Consider the following 26101-nt stretch of genomic DNA (forward strand, 5'->3'; position numbering starts at 1 on the left):
ACCAAATTTCCATGACTTTAAACCAAATTTCCATGACTTTTAACCAAATTTCCATGACTTTAAACCAAATGTCCATGACTTTTAACCAAATTTCCATGACTTAAAAACAAATTTCCATGATTTTTTACCAAATTTCCATGACTTTTAACCAAATTTCCATGACTTTAAACCAAATTTCCATGACTTTTAACCAAATTTCCATGACTTTTAACCAAATTTCCATGATTTTTTACCAAATTTCCATGACTTAAAACCAAATTTCCATGATTTTTTACCAAATTTCCATGACTTTAAACCAAATTTCCATGAGGAAACATTTAGTGAAATCTGGGTGTAAACAGTAAAAAGTGAGTAAATGTAGTATTTAAACTAACAATGAGAACACAAAGCATACAGTAAACCTTAAATGACAAATGAATGAGACAATAGTTTGATTAAAAGAATAAACATTTATATAGATGCCTGTATGTATGCCTGCTTATATTTTGAGTCTTTCTTTTAAAAGCATATTCATTATTTCAAACTCAGCGTAAATGAACGACATGAACACATGAATATAACACATTTACATGACTTTTAAAACACTTTGGGGATTTTATTTTTTTCAAGGACTTTTCCAGGCCTGGAAATAACCATTTTAAAATTCCATGACTTTTCCAGGTTTTCCATGAGCGTATGAACCCGGTATACAAGATGAAAACCCAACACCTGCCGTGTTAATGTTGTGAAAGCTGCTGGTCTTTGCTGCCTTTGTGTTCTTGTTGCACATGAAGATGTGATCTCATAGCTGTGGTTTTATACCAAAGTGCTACCGTCTACAGATGTAAACCAGCTCACAAGTCAAATAAATAAAAGAACGAATAAAATCTTGTGTCACTTTGCAAAACAACCAATCGGGCGTAAAAGAAGTCCAGCGTCATCAGCATGAAACCGGATGTTTGACCCCCGTGTCCTTTAAGGAGCGAGTCCTAAGCCCACGGCTCCACTTTGAGCGAGCGAGAGCTGCTGTTGCACCAGAAGCTTATCAGTCGCGCTCCAGGCTTCGTCTCGTGTGATGTCCACGTTATCAGAGCGGCGCCTCCAGAGCGTCAGTACCTTCACGCTCAGGTTCACGCCACCGGGTTTTGAACTAGAGCACGTCTGGCTTAGAGAACCCGCACACTTTGAGTTCAGTCAGGGGTTCAAGACCCGTTACAGAGTGAAGCACGGAGCATCGTCAGGGAATAGTCCAACCGTTTGGGGGAAGTTGAATCAGGAAGACTGTCTTCAAGACGACTGTATCTATGCAATCTCTCTCTCTCTCTCTCTTTGTGGTATAAAAACTGCAACTAAAGATTATTTTCAGTGTTGGTTATTTTCCTGGTTTGGTCGACAAAATGTCAGAAAACGACGGAAATCGCCGATCAGCGTCTCCCGAAAACCAAAAGACGACGTCCTGAAAAGGTCTTGTTTGGTCCGAGACTCAAAGATATCCAGTTCGCTGTCAGAGGAAAACCTAGAAGGTATTCACATGCAAGAAGCCGCTGGTCGTGATCATGTCGTAAGGTGGTCAGAACCCTAACATCGACCCCTCTGGTGCAAGCTCATGATCCCTCACCGGCTTCCCAACTCCACCCATTGGTCAGCAGCTAAACGTCCTTCAGACAGGACTCACATTAAAAGAGGTCCATTTCCTGGAGCCCAGTTCAAGTGCACGGCGGGACAGTGTTTCCTACGTGGATCCTCAGGTGGATCCTTCGGGTTCCTCCCAGGATGCACCTGGAGACGCCGTGACCAGGGAAACCTTCACCGCCCCCAACAGAACGGTTAAATTTCTCCATAATGTGTTTCACTAGTTTACTCTGTGAGATGTGGAATCATGAAGATAAGGAATTTGGCATACAGGAATGTACCAACTACCATAACAATGGGGGGGAGGTCAGATGCAAACCAGAACCAATGAGGCAACGATTCCCTCAGGAGTTCCTCACATAAACTGAAAATGGGGGTTGAAAGACATGAAATGTTCACATGTTCCCATAATTATCATTAAAGAAATGCTTAGAAATCTTGAAGTATTGTTTTATTGCACAGATCTTTTTGGAGCTTTTATAATGATAAATCCTGTACTTTATACTGCGAAACAACGACGTACAGGCGACACACTCGTCACTTATGAGCGACTCTGAATGACAACCGACGATTATTTCCGATTATCGATCGGCGAGCCGTGTTGTGTGTTTGTTGTGTGTTTGTTGTGTGTTTGCTCACATACGAAAGGGGGAAATCCCTAACCGGGCAGAAGCAGGTTGACATTCGGGGTCAATCTAACTGCAGACTAAACCAACACCAGTCTCACCACAACTCACAGCCACGAGCCAGAAATACGACCAAAAGCACCGAGGGAGGAATACGCCGTAAAGAATCTGTGCCACGGAAACTACAGCTGCAAGAGATCCCACCAAGTGTATCGACGCGTTGCATAAGGCTGCAGAGCGTGCACGCTGAAAATCCTGCACCGTGCACGCTGAATATCCTGCACCGTGCACGCTGAAAATCCTGCACCGTGCACGCTGAATATCCTGCACCGTGCACGCTGAATATCCTGCACCGTGCACGCTGAATATCCTGCACCGTGCACGCTGAATATCCTGCACTCTCACATAAGCCGCCATCGGACCTTTTTACAACGCAGGGTGATAAATCAACAACTGGTCGTAATCTCCGGTAACAAGCTGTGGCGTCCCGGAGGAGCCGCCCGGTGACGCAGCTGCATGCTGGGAGGTCCTGCCCTCCAGGTGACCTTGAGGCGACAGGTCAGCTGCTCCACAAGCGGGTTGACCCTCACCATAAGGAATACAGCGGGATGGGAGGATAACATTCCAATTACCAATCCAACATCTGCATATTGGAGTTTGGTTTTCAGGCCAGTTTTGAGTGCATGAAATCAGATTTCTCGCCCGGTTATCGGTGTTTATTGAGCAGGACAGGTGCAGGTGCTCCCTGTGTTTGGTGTACACACATTGTAAACAGGTGGGCATGTTGACCTCCTTTAAAGAGACAGGCCGCTGACTAATATGCACACAAAATACATCTATCCAATGAGTTTTTTTACAGCTCGTGGGTGATGGAGATGGACATACTTCTTAATTATGGCGTTATTACACATGCATGACGTAGTAGCTTCGCCGCAGCAGGGTCTGGACTAATCTGTCTGTCTGGCGGCTATAAAAAGACAAACCCAACCTGAGGATTTGGACTCGTAGGCTGGACGCCAGGTCGGTACGTGGCTAAAACTTCAAAGCAAAATGCGCCGCAGAGACCCCGAACTTCATTCAAACATTTAAAAAAAAACACGCCTAAAAGTTGCGGTCTCTTTGCTCACATTTACGACGCAGTCCACGCAGAAAGTTCCATGCCTAAATGTGGGCTTGGAGCTCGCTTTGCAGGCGTAAAGCGACACGCTTTAGCGTCAATATCGTCCAAATTAACACAAAACCGACATGCTAGACAGAAGCGGAACGGAAGAAAGGCCCCGGCTGGTTCGTGGCAGGCTCTCCCCGCACGTCCCGCCGGGTGAACGGGTCCCCAAAGGGCCACTCTGCGTGAAAATGGCACTTTTTTTTTACGCAGTTCGGCGCGGAGTGGTTCCTGCTGCTTCCTCTCCACGCGCCAGGGCGAACTGCCCACTCACTCAGGCACGCCGCCGCGTCACAAACCACTTTTTCCCCTCCCAAAATAAACTCAATAGTTTCTGTTCTTAGTGACAGTTAGAATGAAACGTACCTTTATAAAAAATAAAACCCGAGCAGGAGGTCGCTTGGCTCCACTTCGTCCCTCGTCCCACCGGCTGGCTGCGCGACTTGGAGGTGTTTTGGTTCGGATACCTCCGCCGTGAATGTCAGTTAGTCACTTTCTGTCTGCAGGGAGGTAACGTGCGTGCGTGCGTGCGTGCGTGCGTGTTCTCCCACCACTCCCAGTTCCACGCCAGCGCTCCCACCGTGTGGGCTCACCCGCTAACTTGTGGTTCCTCCCCGGACTGCAGCCTCTCCGAGCGGAGCGCGTCACCTCCCGATAACGTGAATTAATGCAGGAAACGACAGAAGAGAACGTGGAGAAAAGAAAAGAGTGCTCTCACACCCCGGTGGGAGTGGTTCCTTCTCTTAACTCAAGGGCAGCGCAGCCCACTTATACCAGGAAGTTCACACACAGAATCAGCTCGTGCATGAGTGATACACTTCATTTGAGTCCAAGCAATGTCGTCATTGCACTTTCGTATCTTCCATTTGTCCAACGCGCAGTAAACGCAGCATTGCTCCCTCATACTTTAATAAGTGTTACATGGTTATAATCCGGCTGGAATAACACACACCTTTCATGTCGCAGCCAAACTGCACTAAAGAATATAGACATTTATCTTTTTTATACTAATCCGCCAAACTGGCACAGCAGCGGACCGAGTATGAATTATTAAAATCCAGAGGGGAAAAAAATCGGCATCCATTGGTGTTGTTTATTTTAATAACAAACCTTCACTTTTACCTGAATGATACTATTTCTGTAGGGAGAGCACGCACTAGTACGCCATTAAAATGACGAGATATTTGAATGGAGTCTGCGGGTAGGAATTAATTTATCTGTTAAATGTAGTTTTTTTTTTTCCAGTGTACTTCTGCTGCATATCTACACCGCAGCACAACACGAGCACGGTGCTTTACCCTGAGAGAGATGCACGGAGTGATCGTTCCCTCTACCGACGCGCAGGGTGTCACTGCAGCTCCATCGCGACATCACGGTGAGGGAGGATCTCCTTAAAAGGGCCGACATGAAGGGGCCCATTAGATACCGAGCACACTTTCACTTCCACCATTGTGTCACTCCCAGCGTGCACAATGACTTCAGAGAGGTTATGTTAAGGGTTTTATTTTAGGACTATAGCTAAAAAGTTAGACTTAGTCGATTTTTCTTTTCTTTATTCAGCTTACAGTTCAGGAATGTTTTCTTTAAATTGTATTTCCCCACATGAGGATCGACTGAATCATTTATTATTTGTATTTCTTTATTTCTTTATATGTATTTTTATTACATATATGTATTTTTTTTCATCTTTCTTTTAATTTATGAAGTCCTTATTTAGAAATAATTAATGTAAGGATATCTAAACTTTAAAGTTACTACGAGGAACTTTCATGTAGTGTTGATTCTGGCGACCCCTGTGGACTAAAGTGGTAGTGTCTCTGAGCACCAGGGTCCCTTTAGAAAACCTCTGACTCTATAGAACCAGTCCATCTTCTCTCTGGTGATCTATTTACTCATGGAGGTCTATAGAGGACCAGGACTAGACTGAGGTCTATAGAGGACCAGGACTACACTGAGGTCTATAGAGGACCAGGACTACACTGAGGTCTATAGAGGACCAGGACTACACTGAGGTCTATATAGGACCAGGACTACACTGAGACTATAGAGGACCAGGACTACACTGAGACTATAGAGGACCAGGACTACACTGAGACTATAGAGGACCAGGACTAGACTGAGGTATAGAGGACCAGGACTACACTGAGGTCTATAGAGGACCAGGACTACACTGAGGTCTATATAGGACCAGGACTACACTGAGACTATAGAGGACCAGGACTACACTGAGGTTTATAGAGGACCAGGACTACACTGAGGTCTATAGAGGACCAGGACTACACTGAGACTATAGAGGACCAGGACTACACTGAGGTCTATAGAGGACCAGGACTACACTGAGGTCTATAGAGGACCATGACTACACTGAGGTCTATAGAGGACCAGGACTACACTGAGACTATAGAGGACCAGGACTACACTGAGGTCTATAGAGGACCAGGACTACACTGAGGTCTATAGAGGACCAGGACTAGACTGAGACTATAGAGGACCAGGACTACACTGAGACATATGGGGCATGTAAAGAAAGAAAGAAAGCACAAAAGAAAGAAAGAAAGAAAGAAAGAAAGAAAGAAAGAAAGACTGTATCTATCACTTAAGAAATCACTGCAGAGTTGCGCAACATGTGAAGGTGACCTCGGCCGGCCGGTCAGCTGGACTGCAGTACTCTGCACGGCCAGAGGGGGGAGTGATCGATCCAGTCCTCAAGCAACCGGCACACACACACACACACACACACACACACACACACACACACACACACACACACACACACAGGTTGTATCCTGTTGACGAGGCAACCCTAGACAGACTCTACTGGCCGGAAAAGAAAACCCAATAATTGCTGCCAGAACTCCTCCACGCACGCTGGATCTTTTCCATTTGTTCTTTGTTGAACTCACCAGAACTTCACTCCGGTCTTTAAATTCATAATTAAATCTCCTTTATTGTCTAAATCTGGGAGGAGGTCCAACGAAGCCTCTCTGTGCATGAGGAAGAAACACTTTCCATCCGATCACAAACGGAGAAAACCCCCGATGACCCTGACAGGAATGATGACCTTGGAGGAATGTGTACTGTACTGGGTGTACTGGGCGTACTGGAACGTCTCTGTTGTTTCCTCACTGATCAGCATGAACTAACCAGCACATTCCTCTCGCTGTACCTCCTAATCTCGTGTCAGCCCAGTACCTTCTACCACGGGAGGATTGATTTTGAGAAGCCCACTCCCAACATTCCTTAGACACCTATAGACATGAGATATGAGATGTCTTCATCACGGAGATATGAGATATGACAGGTCTTCATCACAACCTCCCTCCCTCCAGAAGTATGTACATAAATGTCTCAATGCAATGGGTAGCCTCCTCTGCACAGGCTATATATTATATATATATATATATATATATATATATATATATATATATATATATATATATACATATATATATATATATATATATATACATATATATATATATATATATATATATATATATGTATATATATATATATATATATATATATATATATATATATATATATATATATATATATATATATGTATACCAGTGGTGGGTCATCAGGGCCTTCAATGCTGGCCTAATCAGGATCACAAAGTTCTAGTTATTTTATAATGTAATTGTTTTTCACAAATATACTACATTTATTATAAAAATGTTTCCCTATTAGCTTATTTTCTCATTCCACAGCTCCTGTCTTCCTCTGTTGCTCTGCTTCCAGCCTGCAGCGCCTGAAGCTTTTTTTAAAGAGAGCTTTCATCCAATCAGATTTCACCTCTGTGTCTCTATGGAAGAAGATCAGATATTTAGTTTGACATGCTGGCCTGCTAGCTTGCTGGACGTGTGATTGGTCAGTGGGCCAGTGTGACTTTAGGTACTCGAGAAGGAGCTGATACTAGAACTGAAGCGTACCGATAAACTGTACAACCGCGTCACTGAACTGTTTAACAAAGAGGAGGATGGTCTTTAAGTGAACAGCATGTGGTGAGTGAACTGCTGTTTGTGTTACTGTTTTTACATCTGCAGTCGTATTTAAATCATAAACAAGCCACGGCGCTGCTGCTGCTGCCCGCGTCGGGCGTCGAGCCGGAGCTGGTCCCGTTAACCGGGAGTTAGCTGCTGAACTTTACGGTAGTTAATATCGTTCCTTCTGATCGTGGCTCTTGGGTGTGCGGTGTCTTAGTGCCGCAGTTTTGTTGGATTGTTTTGTCATGTTTTGTTATAACTAAATGTGACTGGTTCTTGTTGATGTGGACTACATGCATTGTCCGTTAATGACGCAGCATCCCGCCATGCGTGTACTTATGTATACGATATCAGACGGCACAGAAGGCCCAGGTAGAAAATGCACGGCCCGCCACTGGTATATATATACATATATATATATATATATATATATATATATATATATATATATATATATATATATATGTATATCAACACATTAAGAAAGTTTCTCGTAGTAACTTTAAATCAAGGATTTCCTACAATTCCCAGAATCCCTTTGAACAAACAGCAGCGTTCAGTCAATGTGATCAAGTTCAATAAAGTTGCGTTACAACCAAACAACTTGTTCAAAGAGTTGAACATGAGATATAAAGATATCATTAAATGTTATTCAAACATATTGATTACTCCAACTTTTAAAATGCAACTTCGTCCTCTGTGAGACACGAACACCGGTCCGCTGCGTCAGCAACACACTTTATTCTGGCGGCCGTGCGAATGAAGAGGGGGACTCCAAATTTGATCTCTGACCTGGTGTGTGTGTGTGTGTGTGTGTGTGTGTGTGTGTGTGTGTGTGTGTGTACTGACCCTGCAGCCGTGGCAGTAGTTCTCCCCGTTCTTCCCGGGAGAAAGGATGATTTCCCCCGTCGGGATCAGCTGGATCCTGAGCTCCATCATGGTGCCCCCTTTTTGTTTCTTCCTCTCCTCCTCTTCTCCTCTCCTCTCCTCCTTTCCTCCTCTCCTCCTTTTCCCTTTTCTTGAAAGTGAGTCCGACTTGTTTTGTCCAAAAAATATCCGTTGAAAAAAAAAATCCTTATTTCAGGAGAACGTGTCTAAAGAAAAGATGCAAGAAAAGCATAAATTCAGATCTCACACACACACACACACACCAGCTGTGTGCACGCAAAGAGAAACATTGTATCCATGAAGCTCTTACCGAACACTCTGTGGATGAATCTCCGGGTTTGGATTCGGTCGTTACCTGTTGCAGAGCGGAGCCACAGTGAGGCTTCCTCTGGAGGAGGACGCGCCTGAGACGTCACATGGGAGGAAGTGTGTGTGTGTGTGTGTGTGTGTGTGTGTGTGTGTGTGTGTGTGTGTGTGTGTGTGTGTGTGTGTGTGTGTGTGTGTGTGTGTGTGTGTGTGTGTGTGTGTTGTTCTTGATTAACATCCCGGAATATTAAGAAAAAGAAGAATTCTACTTCAGTGGATCATAAACTTTATTCTTTCTGATGGACCTGATCAGCAGATAAACTATTGATTCTATAAAAGTGGATTTTTACATTTATTTAACTGTCAGCATGTTTAATACTTGGTGTGGCATTATTCTAAAAAACTATTTATCATTACTTTCAGCTAACTATTTAAATATTTATCATTATTTATTTTTGCTTTACTATTTATTATTACTTTTAGCAAAATAATAACTATTTATCATTACATTTTGCTAATTATTTCACTATTTATCATTTATTTTTCCCTACTATTTATTATTACTTTTTGCTTTACTATTTATTATTACTTTTTGCTTTACTATTTATTATTACTTTTAGCAAAATAATAACTATTGATCATTACTTTCAGCTGTAACTATTTCACTATTTATCACGACCTTAAACAAATTCAATCATTAAAACATTACTTTTTGCTTTCTCCCCTTTGTCTGTTACCAAATATTTATCTATCTATTTCAGCTATTTATCAATAACTTCTTTTTTGTACATTATAATAATATAATTTTTCCTTTAAGATCAATATTGTAACCGTTACTTTTATCAAACAGTTTGAACAGTTTCTCGTCTGAAGCTGCGACTCATCGTCTGTTTCACGTGTAAGTTATGCTCTATTGTTTTAATATGAATTAAAAGCTGTTCCAGCTGAAAACCACCACTGAAGGCACCAGCTGGTCAGGAGTCACTGGTTTCACTGGTTTCGCTTCCCAGAAGCTGCTGGGTTTCCTCCCAGGCTTCAGCATCCTGCTGCAGACATTTCCAGAACCGCCCAGTAGATTAAGTGTGTGTGTGTGTGTGTGTGTGTGTGTGTGTGTGTGTGTGTGTGTGTGTGTGTGTGTGTGTGTGTGTGTGTGACGCTTCCTTAAGGATGAAGAAGAGCCACGCGTTTGCAGAAACTTTCTAAAAACAAATAAGGGACCTGAGCTCTCGTCGCACATCCGGTCCCCAAGGAAACACACACACACACACACACACACACACACACACACACACACACTGACTCCAACACGCCGTGTTCGACTGTTTGCAGATGAACATACATCATTGGGATGACCTCCCCGACCCGGCTGGTGACTCCGGGCCTCCCTCCTGCATTCCTGTTGGCTCGCTGTCAGCCGACACACACACACACACACACACACACACACACACACACACACACACACACACACACACACACACACACACACACACACACACACAGGTACGTGCAGATAAAGTTAGCCGGATGATTAACAGGACAGGAAAGCATTATATATTTATTTTTTTGCAAAAGAAAATTGTTCTCAAATGCACTTTATTCTTTATGAATGATTCAATGTGACCTTTGTGACTCTAAAGTCACAACACTGCTCTTGAATAGAGAGATGACGACGAATGAGGAGCTGAATGTGAGAGTTTGTGTTTTTAGTTTTTTAGTTATAAAAGCGAACAATAGAAGCATTTATTTAAACATATAAAGTACACAGTTAACAAACTGTGGAATTAAAACTTTTGGGTCCGTCGCGTGATATTATTGATTAAAAACTTTCCGGTCCAAACACTTGAAAATACCTCATTTAAATCATTAGATTCCTAAAAGGTAAAGTAGAATCCATCAATAATAACTCTATAGAAAAATAGAAAATCTTCTCTCTGAAGGTTTAAGAATTTAAAGTTGGGTTTCATATTTGTCTAAATGCTCCTGTTTTGCTTTATATATTTATTAGCAGCTGTATTTTTTGTGCACATGAACTTGAAAATCCTATCTTTCAGTGTGTGTGTGTGTGTGTGTGTGTGTGTGTGTGTGTGTGTGTGTGTGTGTGTGTGAGAGAGAGGGGGGGAAGTGACAGTGACACACATCCTTAGACCTCTGACCCCAGCTGGAGGCATTCCTCTGACAGCCTGACATCAACAGGAAACCTGTGGCCTTGACACACACACACACACACACACACACACACACACACACACACACACACACACACACACACACACACACGACAACGTCTGCCCAGTTTTTATTCTAAAATAAGAACACATAGTTTGGAAGTGACTGACACTCCATTGTTACTTCAAGTGGAATGAAAGTGAGATGAAACAACAGCAGAGCACAAACCAAAAATACATTTGTACTTGAATAATATAATATATGTATATATATGTATATATATATATATATATATATATATATATATATATATATATATATATATATATATATATATATATATATATATATACATATACACAGTATCGACCTTTAACAAACTGATGACGAGGAGTTTTCGTGCTCGTCACGTGACGCTTCCTCTACAGAGCGGTTGTAAAAGCACATTCATTACTGCCTTTGAGAACTGTGTGTGTGTGTGTGTGTGTGTGTGTGTGTGTGTGTGTGTGTGTTTTTCCTTTGCTTCACATACTGAAGATGAGTCACGATGAGCTGACAAAGGCAGCTACTGCCAGAGACTCTGGGAACAACCTGCTAGTGCCAACACACACACACACACACACACACACGCACGCACGCACACACACGCACGCACGCACGCAGGCACGCACACACACACACACACACACAAATAATGTTGCAGTCAAGAAGGTTTACGTGAATACAGCTGCAGCTCCTGCAGGACTGTGGAGTAACGTGGGATTAGAAAGGTCATATATTTATGTGTTGAACCCAAACACAATCTGCCAGAGAAAGAGCAATGCATTTTGGGAGAACGTCATCGTGCACAGATGAAACACACATTTAAATGTGCAGCACGAGCAGATCCCACATGGGGGCCCAGACCCGATCAGACCCGATCAGACCCGATCAGACCCGATCAGACCCGATCAGACCCGGGCTGAGTCGATCTCACAAGTGCTGCCTTAAAAATAACCCCCGGCTATTTATAACCCGCTGTCTCCTGCAGAGGAGGAGGAGGAGGAGGAGGAGGAGGAAGAGGAGGAGGAGGAAGTCCATAATGTACTTCATTGCCGTTTGTTCCCCGCGAGCAGCAATCTGGCTCCCGACAACAGAACACCGCTGCAGTTTCCAGTTTCCACAGGAAGCTGGAGGACGGCGATGAGGCTGCAGATGTAGAGGACCAGAACACACACACACACACACACACACACACACACACACACACACTCACATCTCCTGAGGAAATGGCTTCAGGGTGAACACACGTCAGGTGAGCGTGGACCTGCTGCCCTCTGGAGGCGTCACGTTACCAGTAGCTGTAGACGTGAGGAACCCTGTGGGGATCCGTAAATACTGCAGAAGAAGAATTAGAGAAGAGTCTTCTTCAGAACGAGCGTAAGTGAAGATCACGATCAGACTGTCAGACCTGCTGCAGTAGAACGAGAGGTTTTCTAAAGGGACCCTGGAGCTCAGAGACACTACCTCTTTGGCCCAGAAATGTCTTCTTGTTGTGTGCCGATGTGACCTGCAGAGGGCGCTGCAGGCGCTGCTGCACAACCGTAGTTTCCTCTCAAAGGTGTGTGAGCAAATAAATGTATATATAAATTCCTAAGACAAGGTTCCTTGCCCAAGAGCCCCAGACATGAGCCTGTGCAAACATGTTCTATTCTCTTTTTTTAAAAGGGTTTTACAAGTGGAGAGATGGACTTTGGATGACACGTTGCTGCTGGCTGTAAATCACCATAAACACACCTTAGGTTGCAGCAATTACAACGGATGGGTGTCAAGGAAAGTTCAACCATAAGCAGGACTACGAGTCTGTCGCCACTCGGAGATCATCGACAGGAAAAACTAACTATTAGACTAACAAAGAGAAGTATGACCTAAAGATTGTGCCCGAAAAAATACCTGAGGTTCGTTCACAAAGACCATGAATGTCTGAACCAAATTAGTTAGAAATCCATTAACTCAAAATTAAAGCCAGGGGCACAGACCTCTGAATCACAATATTGTGCCACTTTTGTCCCGTCGATGTTTAGATATTTCACTTTGAAAGTGCTGGTGGCGCTAGAAGGACAAGATAGAGGATCGGTCATAATGTTGCATCCTCTGGTAACCATGAACCTCTTTGCCAAGTTAGCCAAAAATCCATTTATTAGTTACTGAGGCAGTCCACTCAAGATGAACAAAGAAGTCAACCTTATGGTAGTGCTACAGGAAAAGTCAGATGCCCAAAGTCATTAGGTTACATCCTCAGGGAACCATGAACGTCTGTATCAAAAAAAAGCAGAAACCTGTGCAATAGTCATTGAGACATTCTACTACAAAGAAAAGCCAACTTCATGGTGGTGTGAGAAGAAAAGTCAGGGGCTCAACAAAGTAGTAAGGGTACATCCTCTGGGAACCACAAACCTCTGTACCACAATATTGTGCCACTTTTGTCCTGTCGATGTTTAGATATTTCACTGGGTAAGTGCTGGTGACACTAGAAGGAAAAGTCAGGGGATCGCCAAAGTCATAATGGTGCATCCTCTGGTAACCATGAACCTCTTTGCCAAGTTAGCTAGAAATCCATTTATTAGTTATTGAGACAGTTGATAAAAAAAATAAGTCAACGTTATGGTAGTGCTACAGGAAAAGTTAGGAGATCACCAAGTCAATAGGGTACATCCTCAGGGAACCATGAAAGTCTGTACCAAAAATGCAGAAATCCAAGTCATTGAGACATTCTAAAAAAAAGCCAACTTCATGGTGGTGCTAGAAGAAAAAAGTCAGGAGATCAGCAAATGAATTTGGGTACATTCTCAGGGAACCATGAACGTCTGTACCAAAAAAAAAGCAGAACCGGTGCAATAGTCATTGAGACATTGTACTACAAAGAAAAGCCAACTTCATGGTGGCGTGAGAAGAAAAGTCATATTACGTTTAAGGGCCACACACTCAAAAATAGAAAGCACTCATCCTCTTGGGACTATGAATGTGTGTAGTCACTTTTCAGCTGGAAATCCATGCAATAGTCATTGCGACATTGCACTAAAAAAAGCTAACTTTATTGTTGGTACGAGAGGAAAGGTTAGGGGATCACTAGTCATTAGGGTACATCCTCTGGTAGCCATGAATGTCTGTACCAAATTAGCTGGAAATACATGTAATAGTCATTGAGGCATTCTACTTAACAAAACTGTATTTCACGGCATGCTCAAAAACCCTGGGGACCTTGAACATCTTGACAAACGGAAAAATATAAAGCACTAATCCTCTGGGGAGCATGAATGTGTGGAGGAGAATTTCAAGACAATCTGCTGTAGATTTTAACATATTTTGACATTTCTCGGGGAAAACCTTGGCCGGACTTTAGCCACTGGGGGCAGCAAAATACAATAAGTGATATCCTCTGGGGAGCAGGAAAAACCCAATGTAACTGAAATCCAAATCTCAGCAGCAGCTCACACTGCAGGAAGGAAGTCGTTTTGACCGGCTGGCTGTTGCTGGCTGCACACTTTCCGTCAGACTCCTCCACTTTCACCTGAGGCTAAATTTAGGCGAGGCACTGAGCCGCCGGGTCGTCATCCCGGGTGATGTAACCGTAGCAGGTTGCAACTGCTGCAGGAGGCTACAAGCAACTAAAAACCAGGGCGGCAAAAGGTTAAACGGGTAAAAGTGTCAAGATAACGGCACGTGTCGAGTCACTACAGTGACGACCATCTTTGTCCTGAGCCACAGTAGAAGCCTTTGTGTTGCCGCAGCAGAACCGCGGGCATTAAGATTGCATTTGTCTCTCAGACTCTATAAATAGGACGCATGAATTTATGATCACGCTCGCCGTTGCCAACTTGGATTCCAGCAGCAACATCTGCTCCGTGTGGCAACACCGTGCTGCGGTTGAACTAGCTTTTGGAAAGCCAGTATTTTTTTAGAAGAAACACATGTGCTAATGTGTACAACTCAGGATGAGGTTGTAGCGCAAACGGCACCAACACCAGGACTAGTATGGAACCAGAGGACCGGTCCAGGGATTGTATTTGTTCAGAACCAGGATGTATTGTTGGGCCAGCTGGAGGACTGTCAGAGCCTGCTGCAGTTAAATGAGGTTTTCTAAAGGGACCCTGGTGCTGAGAGACACTACCACCTTAGTCCACAGGGGGCGCCAGAATCAACACAACATTAAAGTTCCTTGTAGTTGCTTTAATAACATTATTTCTGAGTTTGTGGCCCTAAAAACGTAATTATTTCATTTAAACATACAGTTGTTTTTCATTACCCCCCAATCTGACGGCAAATATATTCCAGTACCAGGTAGTATACCAGTATGGCACTACTGGTAAGTTTCTGCTTCTCTGTGAAAAATGATGGGAACATTGTCAACAGCGGGTCTTTAATATAATTTCTGCTCCCAAGTTGGTCCAAGTTTTGACTGTCACAGTGCAATGTAGTGATGTGTCCTTTCGTGTCGAGGCTTCGATGCGCGTGTCGAGTAATCAGGTAGATTTTGGTGAAGTGCGTATCGAGGCTTGTGTCGATGACGTATGTGGTGACGTTCGAAGCCTCGCGAGCCGGTCGTACCACGTGACTGATTCAGAAATGTTTCGTGGGTTTGCCGTGCGATTTGAAAGATAAGGGGCAGCGAAACTCAATGGATTTCCCCCTCCTCTCTGTACCCAGCTTCATGTGTGTCTGTGAAAGGGTATTTTATAAAGCAGGCGAAATAGTCTCCAAAAGCCCAGCTCTGTGGAAAAGTTCTTATTTTTACTTAAAAAATTGGACACATTAACATGGACTAGCGGAGCCGAGGCTCGAAACACCGATCCTCTGACTGAAAGTCAGATATTCTAACCACTGACCCACAGTCACATCACAACCCTCTCCCAATTTGTTTCGAGTTTTGATTTTGACCCCGCCAATATATCATAAAGATAGACACAATATGAATAAGTTAATAATTGATGTATTGGCGTCACAAACATAATTTATTCAATTTAAAGCTTCACACACCAAAGCCATGGTGTCGTTATGATCACTGCCTGTTTTACATGTATTGTCCACTTGGTGGCGCAGTAGAGCAAATGAAGCTCCGTGAAGCGTCGGGACATGAGCGAACCAATTGGATGGAAAGCTTCAATGCTTCAGGAAGCTTCATCTCGCCATCACTAGTGAAATGCAGTCAAATGAGGTGTTCTAAAAGGGACCGTGGTGCTCAGACACTACCACCTTAGTCCACAGGGGCCGCCACAATCAACACAACATGAAAGTCCTCGTAGCTGCTTTCATAACGTAATCTTTCAGTTTGTGGCCTTTAAAACTAACTTCAAATTATTATACCACTTTAGTCCACAGGGAGCGCCAGAATCAACCCAGGAAAGTTTCTTGATTTTAAAGGCGAATAAAACAATAAACACAACGACTCAGTTCGTAACTTTTAATTTAGATTGTTTAATGTTAATTCCATGCTGTGTTTCAGTAAGAACAATACAGATTCCCTGTCTGTGGCTCCAGTCAGATATCCAGTAGTACAAATCAGCTCCACGTTACACATAATGAAGCAAAAACAAAAAGAGGAGAAACAAAGGAAACCGCAAAAGAAAGAAAAACCTCTGAACTCAAGAGGAGCTTTTAGGAAAACAGTAGGGGGAGAAGCAGCAGAAAAGAAAAGTGTTAACTTATGCAAGCACTGACAATAATTTGTATTTTAGGGGCCGAATCGAGACTTGTCTTTAACACAAGTGTGAACGTTTTTATTCATTTAATTAAAACCACCAACTAGCAATAAGTCAACCTTCGGAGATTCAGCATGTGTGCACGGTTACAGTATTTCAGCACAAAGTACAGTCCAAGGACAACTACAAAAACATGACAACAGAATCACTATGGTGTAAAAGTTAAGCACTCCTTTGCCCCACGTGGATATCGCGAATTTTGCCAACTTCCTCTGAAATCCTAAGTTAACAAAAAAAAAGGGCACTTGTAGTTTCTCAAAACTGCCCAACAACAACATCAACAACAACAACACAAAAACAAAAAAAGATAAAATGATTCGCATGACAATTCACTAAAAACAGAGATAAAATAGCTCCCATAACTAATAGTCAACATTATCAGTAATAAAAGTTAATTTCTGTAATTACATTAAGAAAAAATTCTCAATACATCCAGCAACTGATAAAAATATGGAGAAAAAAAAAATAAAGAGCAAAAAACGAACGAAAATACAATAATGAAAACAAAGATAAAGGTTTCAGAACCGCTTGTACCAGGACAAAAAAAACACAAAAACAACCCAGGGACTCTCTTTATCTTTGACTTTCTAACATTGTATTTCCTGTCTCAATTAAGTGCTATTTACTTGAATGATGTAAGGGCTAATATAAAAATAAAAAAGAAGAGAAAAATAAACTTGTTGGCTCCGTGGGCCCTGCTGGGTTCATGGAGCTGCAGAGGTGGAAGAAAGGAAAAGGAGGGAGGCGGAGGAAGAGGATGGGTAAGGGGGGGAGGGGCTACAGGTGGGAGGAGGAAGAGGAGGTGAGGAAGAGGAGGAGGGTCTCAAGTTGTTGGCTGTTGGTGGCGTCGTCTCACTGAGCCTCGTCCTCAACGTCCTGCAGTGCCTCTTTGTTTTGTTCTTCTCCTGGTGGAGGAAATGAAAACGATCAGGTTGTTTGTTTGTGTAAAGACGGATTATCCACAAACAAAGTGTGGGACAAATAATAGTAATCCTGTTCTCGCTCGTCGACGAGATCCTCGTCAATTTTACTGAGACTGCAGGTGGTGGAGAAATAAATATAAATATATATATATATATATATATATGCTTTGTACTTTTAGACATATACAGTTTTAGGTTTTATTTGTGTTCCCAGATCTCACAAAGACATTTTCTCTTAGTTGGAGTCTTAAAAACCAGATTTTCTGCGATTGATCTGTTTCCCTACCAAATACAGTAACTGTGTACTCTGGTACTTTCCACCACTGCGACTGAACAGTCTTAGGAAATACTTCTAGAACGCTAGAATCTGTTTTAACTGACCGGCTCCTCGTTAAATAAATAAATAAATAAACTTTTAAATGTGCACGTGGTTTCAAACTGTGCGTCAGTCACATTCAAGTGATCGGAAACTGAAAAAGAGTGAAGTGAACGTGTATAAAAGTGAGTGGAGTGTCGACCCAAAACTATAACATGCAGAAAAATATGACATCTTTATGTTCTTAAATGGAGAATAAATACTATTTATATACTATTGTTATTTATACACTATTACTATTTAGAACGCTGGAAACCATTTGCTTGATTAAAATATTTTGTTTTATTGTATCATATGGCAACATAATGTCCATATCTGAAGAATATGTTTTTTCTATGGACATTTCTTCTGAAATATTTTTGCGTTGTGTGGAAAAGGAATCGTCGTACCACCGTTTAATTGTGTGATTATTATTATTATCATTATTATGAATGAGCACACACTTCTTCACCCTTTGCTGTTAAACATAAATATAAATCACATTTATAAAGAAATAAAAATGGCCATTATTAAAAAGGCAAACTATGTAGAAATCCGCCTGTGATTAGTACGATGATGTCATAGTTGATGATGTCATCGTCAGCCTAAAGGCACTGGTGGCAGAAGCACTGTTTTAAAAACGCCAACAAATAGGAATTAAAGCAGAATATTTGTGTAAAGAAAAATGAATAAATCTTGAACCACAACATTGAGCGATTGGAGTTATTGGAAATGTTTGGAACCCACGAAAAAAATCAGCATCTAAACCTCACATGAAAACTCTCAGAAGTCAAACTGGACTAAACTCAAGGAACCCTTTTGTGGGAAGATCAAAGGTTCCTGCTCGTTAAGTTAATACAGAATCCAACCGGAGGAGTGAGCGAGCAGCAGGTGAGTGCTTTGAATTATTAAACCGTGAGTGAGTTAGTGCTGGGTGGGTGTAGCCACACACACACATAACACACACACACACACACACACAGCAAGGCCTGGGTGAGCAACACTTACAAAGTACAGTTAACATGGGAAATGAACAGTCGTTTGTTTTCCTTTAGGACTCTAAAGAAGAGGGGATGAGAGCAGAAGACAAGAGATGACGAGCGGGACGCTCTGCGACAAACGAGTCTTTTTATACACAACGCCTGAGTCTTAAGCTGCATTCTCTCTCCTGACCACCAGGGGGCGACTCCTCTGGTTGTATAGAAGTATATGCTTCATGTGTTAAAGCTGCATTCTCTCTCCTGACCACCAGGGGGCGACTCCTCTGGTTGTATAGAAGTATATGCTTCATGTGTTAAAGCTGCATTCTCTCTCCTGACCACCAGGGGATGACTTTTCTGGTTGTATAGAAGTATATGCTTCATGATTGTCATTTAGAGTCAAACAGACCATAAAGCAGGGTACGCTTTAGGGGCGGGGCTACAAGGTGATTGACAGGTCGACACCAGAGACGTATACGCGTCTCTTCGTCACTCCTCCTCAGTCCAAATATGGTCACTTCCTGTTCGCTGGTTGCAAAAAAACAACAACATGGCGACGGCCAAACGTGCCTAACCCCGAGCTTCAAAACATCAGTCCACAAACTAATGAGGTGTTCTGTAGTTTCAAAACTGGACCTCCGCCGCTCTGTATATGTGTGCATGCACGCTGTGAGCAGCATGATCCGGATCCTGGAAGCTTAAGCCGGTGCCGAGTCGGGCGCTTTTAAATCACGGCTTAACTTTGGACCGTCTCTGACCTTCAACAGGCAGAGTTAGTTATTTATACACTTGTATTAAAGTACCTCTCTTGAATGAATGAATGAGATATATATATATATATATATATATATATATATATATATATATATATATATATATATATATATATATATATATATATATATATATATATATATATATATATATATATATATATATGCGTTCTCCCTTCTATCTAAGATAAACCATGAAAACTAACTCCAGACTTACTTTTAACCACTAATAATATTAAACTATTTGGAAGTAAAAAGGTGTTGAACACTGAAGCGTTGTCTTTAAAAAGGTTAAACGACTATTTTGTGAATTTTGGAAATGATTAATATTCAAACTTTGACTTCTGAACAAACGGAAAACTTGACTTTTTTGTGTCACCATAATTTAAGATGATCGACAACTTCTGTAAAGTGAAACTTTACAGAAGTTGTCGATCAAAACGAAAGCAAAGTTTTGAAGATGGTTGCGTGTTTGAGCGCCAACATTACTGTGATATTGTGTTATAGCGTATTGTGTGACATTGCATCATATCGTATTGTGTGATATTGTCATATTGTGTGGTAGTCATATTGTGTTGTATTGTGCGATATTGTGTCGTATTGTATCATATTGTTGTATTGTGCGATACTGTGTCGTATTGTGCGATACTGTGTCGTATTGTGCGATACTGTGATATTGTGCGATATTGTCATATTGTGCGATATTGTGTTATAACGTGTCTTATTGTGTGATATTGTCATATTGTGTCTTATTTTGCTAAAACGTGTCTTATTGTGTGATATTGTCATATTGTGTCATATTGTCATATTGTGTCGCGTCGTGTGATATTGTGTCGCGTCGTGTGATATTGTGTCGCGTCGTGTCGTACTGTGCGATCGTGTCGTACTGTGCGATCGTGTCGTACTGTATCATATTGTGTCGTATTGTGATATTGTCATATTATGCGATATTGTGTGATAACGTGTCTTATTGTGTGATAACGTGTCTTATTGTGTGATAACGTGTCTTATTGTGTGATAACGTGTCTTATTGTGTTATAACGTGTCTTATTGTGTCTTATTTTGCTAAAACGTGTCTTATTGTGTGATATTGTCATATTGTGTGATATTGTCATATTGTGTCGTATCGTGTGATAACGTGTCGTATGATAACGTGTCGTATCGTGTGATAACGTGTCGTATCGTGTGATAACGTGTCGTATCGTGTGATAACGTGTCGTATCGTGTTATAACGTGTCGTATCGTGTCGTATCGTGTGATATTGTGTCGTATCGTGTTATAACGTGTCGTATCGTGTGATGTTGTGTCGTATCGTGTTATAACGTGTCGTATCGTGTTATAACGTGTCGTATTGTGTTATAACGTATCGTGTCGTATCGTGTTATAACGTGTCGTATCGTGTTACAACGTGTCGTATCGTGTTATAACGTGTCGTATCGTGTTACAACGTGTTGTATCGTGTTACAACGTGTCGTATCGTGTTACAACGTGTCGTATCGTGTTACAACGTGTCGTATGATATTCTACATTTGGCGTTGTGATTGTGTCTAGTTACTGACTAGCACAAAATAAATGTCTTTGGGTTAAATCTGTTAAACGGTAGATATTAGGGTTGCATCCAGAACGTCAATCAAGCTTAAAGCCGTTAGAAGTTGTGTTAAGAGGAGAAGAGTGAGTTAGTTCGTCTAGAAAGAGGCTGAGAAACAGCATCATGTCCTGGAGAGTTATAATGAATGTGTCTTACCTTCTCCCTGCATATCTGAAGTCCATAATGTCAGGTTGTCACGTAACAACTGCATGATAAGTGTGGAGTCCTTGTAGCTGTCTTCATTCAGTGTGTCCAGCTCTGCGATGGCGTCGTCGAACGCGGCCTTCGCCAACCTGCGCAGACACACTTCTGTTTGACACCACTTCACACTTTCACTGAACACAACGCCGAATCCGCTTCAGAATCACTGTTAACACGCAAACTGTATGGCAGAAACTGGTCACCTGCAGGCGCGGTCGGGAGAGTTTAAGATCTCGTAGTAGAAGACGGAAAAGTTGAGGGCAAGGCCGAGGCGGATGGGGTGCGTGGGCGGGAGCTCCAACATGGCGAGGTCGGTGGCGGTTTTGTAGGCCACCAGGCTGTTCTCTGCCGCCTCCTTTCTGTGGTTGCCAGTGGCAAACTCTGCCAGGTACCTGTGGTAGTCACCCTTCCTGGAATTGGGGGGAGAAAAACAAAATGGCCAGAATATTAATTCATTATTACAAGTTCATTGTTTTTATGTCTTGATGGAGTCTTTATACCAGGCGGAAACCTCCGGTTCTACCAATTGAAGTCTATAATTAATGTGTGAAAGCTGCATTATCTCTCCTGACCACCAGAGGCGACTCCTCTGGTTGTATAGAAGTCAATGCTTCATGTGTTAAGCTGCATTCTCTCTCCTGACCACCAGAGGGTGACTCCTCTGGTTGTATAGAAGTCTGTGCTTCATGTGTTAAAGCTGCATTATCTCTCGTGACTCCTCTGGTTGTATAGAAGTAGTATATGCTACATGTGTTAACGCTGCATTCTCTCTACTCACCACCAGGGGGTGACTCCTCTGGTTGTATAGAAGTCTATGCTTCATGTGTTAACGCTGCATTCTCTCTCCTGACCACCAGGGGGCGACTCCTCTGGCTGTATAGAAGTCCAAATAAATGACTCTACTTCTCTTTTGATTTATTCCCTCAGTAAACATTGTAAACATGAGTTTATGTCTCAATCTCTAGTTTCAAGTCTTCTTCTATACAGCATGATGTTCATTTAGTAGATTATGTAATTTAGGGGCGGGGCTACAAGGTGATTGACAGGTCTCTATGTCACTCATCCACATTCCAAATATGTCCACTTCTTATATGCAGTCAGTGGTTTATAGACTAAGATATTCCTTTAAGAACCTCCCCAATATATTTAATAGTTCCTCCCAGACAATTTGCTGTCTGGATTTACCTCTCAATGTTCCATATTTAACCAAATGGCTACGTCAAATAGCGCTTACATTTTGTTGTAGAAGACCTTGGACTCTCCCATGACAGCAGAGGGGAGTAGGTGCCTGTCCAGAGCGTCCAGAATATCCCCACAGATCGACTTCAGCTCCTTCTCAACCTGCCACACAAAACAAGCAAAATAAATTAAGACAACAATTCAAAAATCAGAAAAAAAACATTGGGATCATTTTCTTTGAGGGCTGCATGAGATATTGTTCCAGCAGAGTAATGTGCGATGTCCGTAAATCAACTAGAAGCAAAATTAAGGGTGAATATTACCGGCATTGTTTTCCTATTGCAACATATATACAGGGTTCATACACATTCTGACCAATGGATTTCATCACTTTAAACCAAATTTCCATGACCAAGCATTTAGTGAAATCTGGGTGTAAACAGTAAAAAGTGAGTAAATGTAGTATTTAAACTAACAATGAGAATACAAAGCATACAGTAAACCTTAAATGACTCAAATGAATGAGACAATAGTTTGATTAAAAGAATAAACATTTATTTAGATGCCTGTTTGTATGCCGGCTTATATTTTGAGCGTCTTTCTTTTAAAAGCATATTAATTATTTCAAACTCAGCGTAAATGAACGTCATGAACACATGAATATAACACATTTACATGACTTTTAAAACACTTTTGGGGATTTTTTTTTTTTTCAAGGACTTTTCCAGGCCTGGAAATAACCATTAAAAAATTTTCCAGGACTTTTCCAGGTTTTCCATGACTGTAAGAACCCTGATATGACAAAAAATATAGCATTTTGGGACTATATCTTCAATTTTAAAGCCCCATGCTAACAACCAGGAGCAGCCTTGTTCCCCAGGGTCGGTGCAGACCGGACGAGTGACGGACCAGCCGACTCTGAGTCCCATTAGCTCATTGACTGCAGCCTCTCCCGTCTCTCTGGCTCCTCCCAGATTAATAGCCAGCTCTTATTTCATCCCACCCTTCATAAAAAAAGCGAGACAGGGAGCGGAGCATTTGCCGGGCTATGACTCAGATGCGGCGTCTGTCCGGTGGCCTGTATTATTAATACACCTCAGAGAAGCTGGGAGATGAGTAAACGTAGTCGGGGACAATGGGAACCTTTACCGTTTGCCTGTACTCCCGGATCATCTTCAGCTTCTCCTCCCCGCCCTTGCTCTCCTCCCTCTGTTCGATGCTGCTGATTATCCTCCAGGAGGCTCTCCGGGCGCCGATCACGTTCTTGTAGGCCACCGACAGGAGGTTCCTCTCCTCCACCGTGAGCTCCACGTCCATGCCCGCCACGTTCTTCATAGACACCACCATCTCTGCGGAAGAGGGAGACGCATTAAAAAAACACTGCCAATCAACCATGAGTCACGTGGGCCGGTTAACGAGATTCACGCCTTCAACTGGCAGAGATTCAGAGGGAAACCACCAATAAGACGCCATTTCTACACACTAGAAACCAAACATGTCCGCAGCAAAAAACACCAGTTTTTGGTTGAGGCGCGAATGTTGTTGTGCACAAAAGATAATAATTTACAGCTCACAGAATATGCAAGTCAGGCGTGACCATGAAATGACAAGCGGGTGTTTAGAGCATGTGTTGGCGCGCAAAGCGGCAACAATCCAACACAAACACACACACACACACACACACCTACACAGCCGCTGGCGTGAGGAGAGGCAATGCAGACCTCAACCTGCAAAGATATGTATTTTTAAGTTGAAGGACATTTTTTATTTGATTTTTTTACTGATAAAAGATGGCGGCATCCACCTTTTCCAATACACAAGTCTATATAATAATAATAATAATGAATCACATTATCGTATAATTAATACGGTCACTCGCTACTGCACATGTGCAAACTAGTCTGTGGTTAAACACTTGTGCACAATATTATTTCTTGATGATTCTACATTGCGGCTAACGAGGTAGCATTAGGATACGTTCAAGCTCCGGTCACAAAATGGTTAATTATGACGCCTTCAAGACAAATTGATCTTGGCAAACTTCTTCTTTTTTGGGCCGTTAAAACTAATAAATACAGTTTGGTTAGCGGAGATGTTTTCATAGCGATAGATAGATAGATATATAGATATCTCGCCGTCGTCTGCGATATCTTTTGCTTTCACTATTGCAAAGAGTGCAAGCTTTCAGATGGTTTATGAATATATGTATGTATGTATGTATGTATGTATGTGTGTGTGTATGTATGTGTGTGATATATTGCATGACAGCTTGGACCGGATTCATAGAGCCTCTTTAGCGCCCTTTTGTACATTTTTATGTACATTTCATGAGCAATCAAGGGTGGATTTGTTGGTAAATTCCCTTGAAAATGTAACATGAAATTTAAAAAAGGACATTATGAGTATTTTGCATAAAAAGCACAATTAGGTGAAGGGGTTCTCTCACGTCATGGGTTTGTCGCTTTTGTATTTTAACATATTTCCACTGATGACTGGAAGGGTATTCTCTTTGTATTAAATACACGTTTAACGACCATATGCAGCAAAATAAAACAGAATAAATCCCACCACATTCAGCCAGAGGCCCATAAATCAGCCTGTAAATACAGAGAGTGAGTCATGGCTCATTCCCTCCACGTTACTGGGCGACGTGGTGGGAGCAGCCCGTCTAAAAACAGCCTGTACCCGGCCTGTAATGGTGTGACGGGAGGGTACCGGGAGGGAGGGAGAGGGGGTCATTTTCACCAATCGATTCTGTATAGGGGGAGGGAGGAAGGAAGGGAGGAGGAAGGGAGAGACAGCTGCCCTCCCACTCACACCTCACACCTCGCTCACGTTAAAGTTAACGGTTACATTTATTTATTTTTAAATCACGCAAAATACAATACAATTATTGTAAATATAAAAAACGGGGTAAACGGTGCCATGAACTGTGGGTGTTTCCAGCAGCTCAGACGTTGAGTCTGTCGTTAGCCCTGGTGCAGGGGAGGGGAGGCACCTCCTGACAGTTCACGCTCCGGTAATCCGCCATTTTGTTACGGCCCTTCTCTTCGCTAACGTTATAGCCACCATCCGTACTTTTTTTTTTTTCCTCTTCGTTTTTTTTTTTGTTGTAAAAATAAAAACACAGGAGCGTCATGACATTTTACCGTTTTTAATGTCGCGATAGCAATTTTTTTTATTTTCTCAAAATCAAAACCCACTGCCATTGTTAACGGAAACACGACGGTGGTTATAACACACGTTAGCTCTCCTAGCTGGTCGCGCGCTGCTGCTGGTGTCTCTCTCTCTCGCGCGCGCTGCTGCTTCTTCTTCTTTTTCTTCTTCTCCTGCGTTAAAAAAAAAAAAATCCCCGCGGCGCCCATGAGCGCCAGCCCCGAGGAAGAGCGGGTGTCTTACCGTCATATCGCTCTGCCTGCTCGGCCAGCTTTGCCTGGTAAACGAGGTCCTCTCGCTCTCCCATCGTGTGTCGAGGTGCGGCGGCTGGAGGAGGCGAAACGGGTCGAAGCGCGGCGATTCTTCAGTGGGGAGAAAAAACACACGGCGGAGCGCCAGGTCTGTCGGCGGTTCCTAGAAATCAACTGTCGGTCGATGAGTGGTGTTCCGCCCCACC

General features: G+C 42.5%; 2 protein-coding genes across 3 annotated transcripts in view; both read right to left on the bottom strand.

Annotated features, from left to right (window-relative positions):
- LOC306742536 (unconventional myosin-Ic-like) overlaps positions 1-8348 on the bottom strand; it is a 55942-nt gene extending 47594 nt beyond the window's left edge. The window contains 1 exon segment of the mRNA XM_079224927.1: positions 8238-8348. Coding sequence (XP_079081053.1) covers positions 8238-8327 — 90 coding nt within the window. The 5' untranslated portion in view covers positions 8328-8348.
- Positions 8349-16185: 7837 nt separating this feature from the next.
- ywhae1 (tyrosine 3-monooxygenase/tryptophan 5-monooxygenase activation protein, epsilon polypeptide 1) lies at positions 16186-26083 on the bottom strand. Of its 2 annotated transcripts, none has more exons than XM_079224861.1 (6): positions 25888-26083; positions 23638-23837; positions 22544-22650; positions 21513-21719; positions 21265-21401; positions 16186-17394 (listed from the first exon to the last, which is right to left on the bottom strand). In XM_079224861.1, exons 1-6 carry the CDS (start codon positions 25949-25951, stop codon positions 17342-17344), a joined length of 768 nt encoding a protein of 255 aa, XP_079080987.1. In that variant the 5' UTR covers positions 25952-26083; the 3' UTR covers positions 16186-17341. The 2 variants fall into 2 exon arrangements, with proteins under 2 accessions (XP_079080987.1, XP_079080988.1); XM_079224862.1 differs by lacking the exon at positions 16186-17394 and adding an exon at positions 18807-18826.
- Between the last annotated feature and the right edge of the window lie 18 nt (positions 26084-26101).

The sequence above is a fragment of the Taurulus bubalis genome (assembly GCF_910589615.1).
Source record: "Taurulus bubalis genome assembly, chromosome: 10".
In the NCBI taxonomy this organism is placed as follows: domain Eukaryota; kingdom Metazoa; phylum Chordata; class Actinopteri; order Perciformes; family Cottidae; genus Taurulus; species Taurulus bubalis.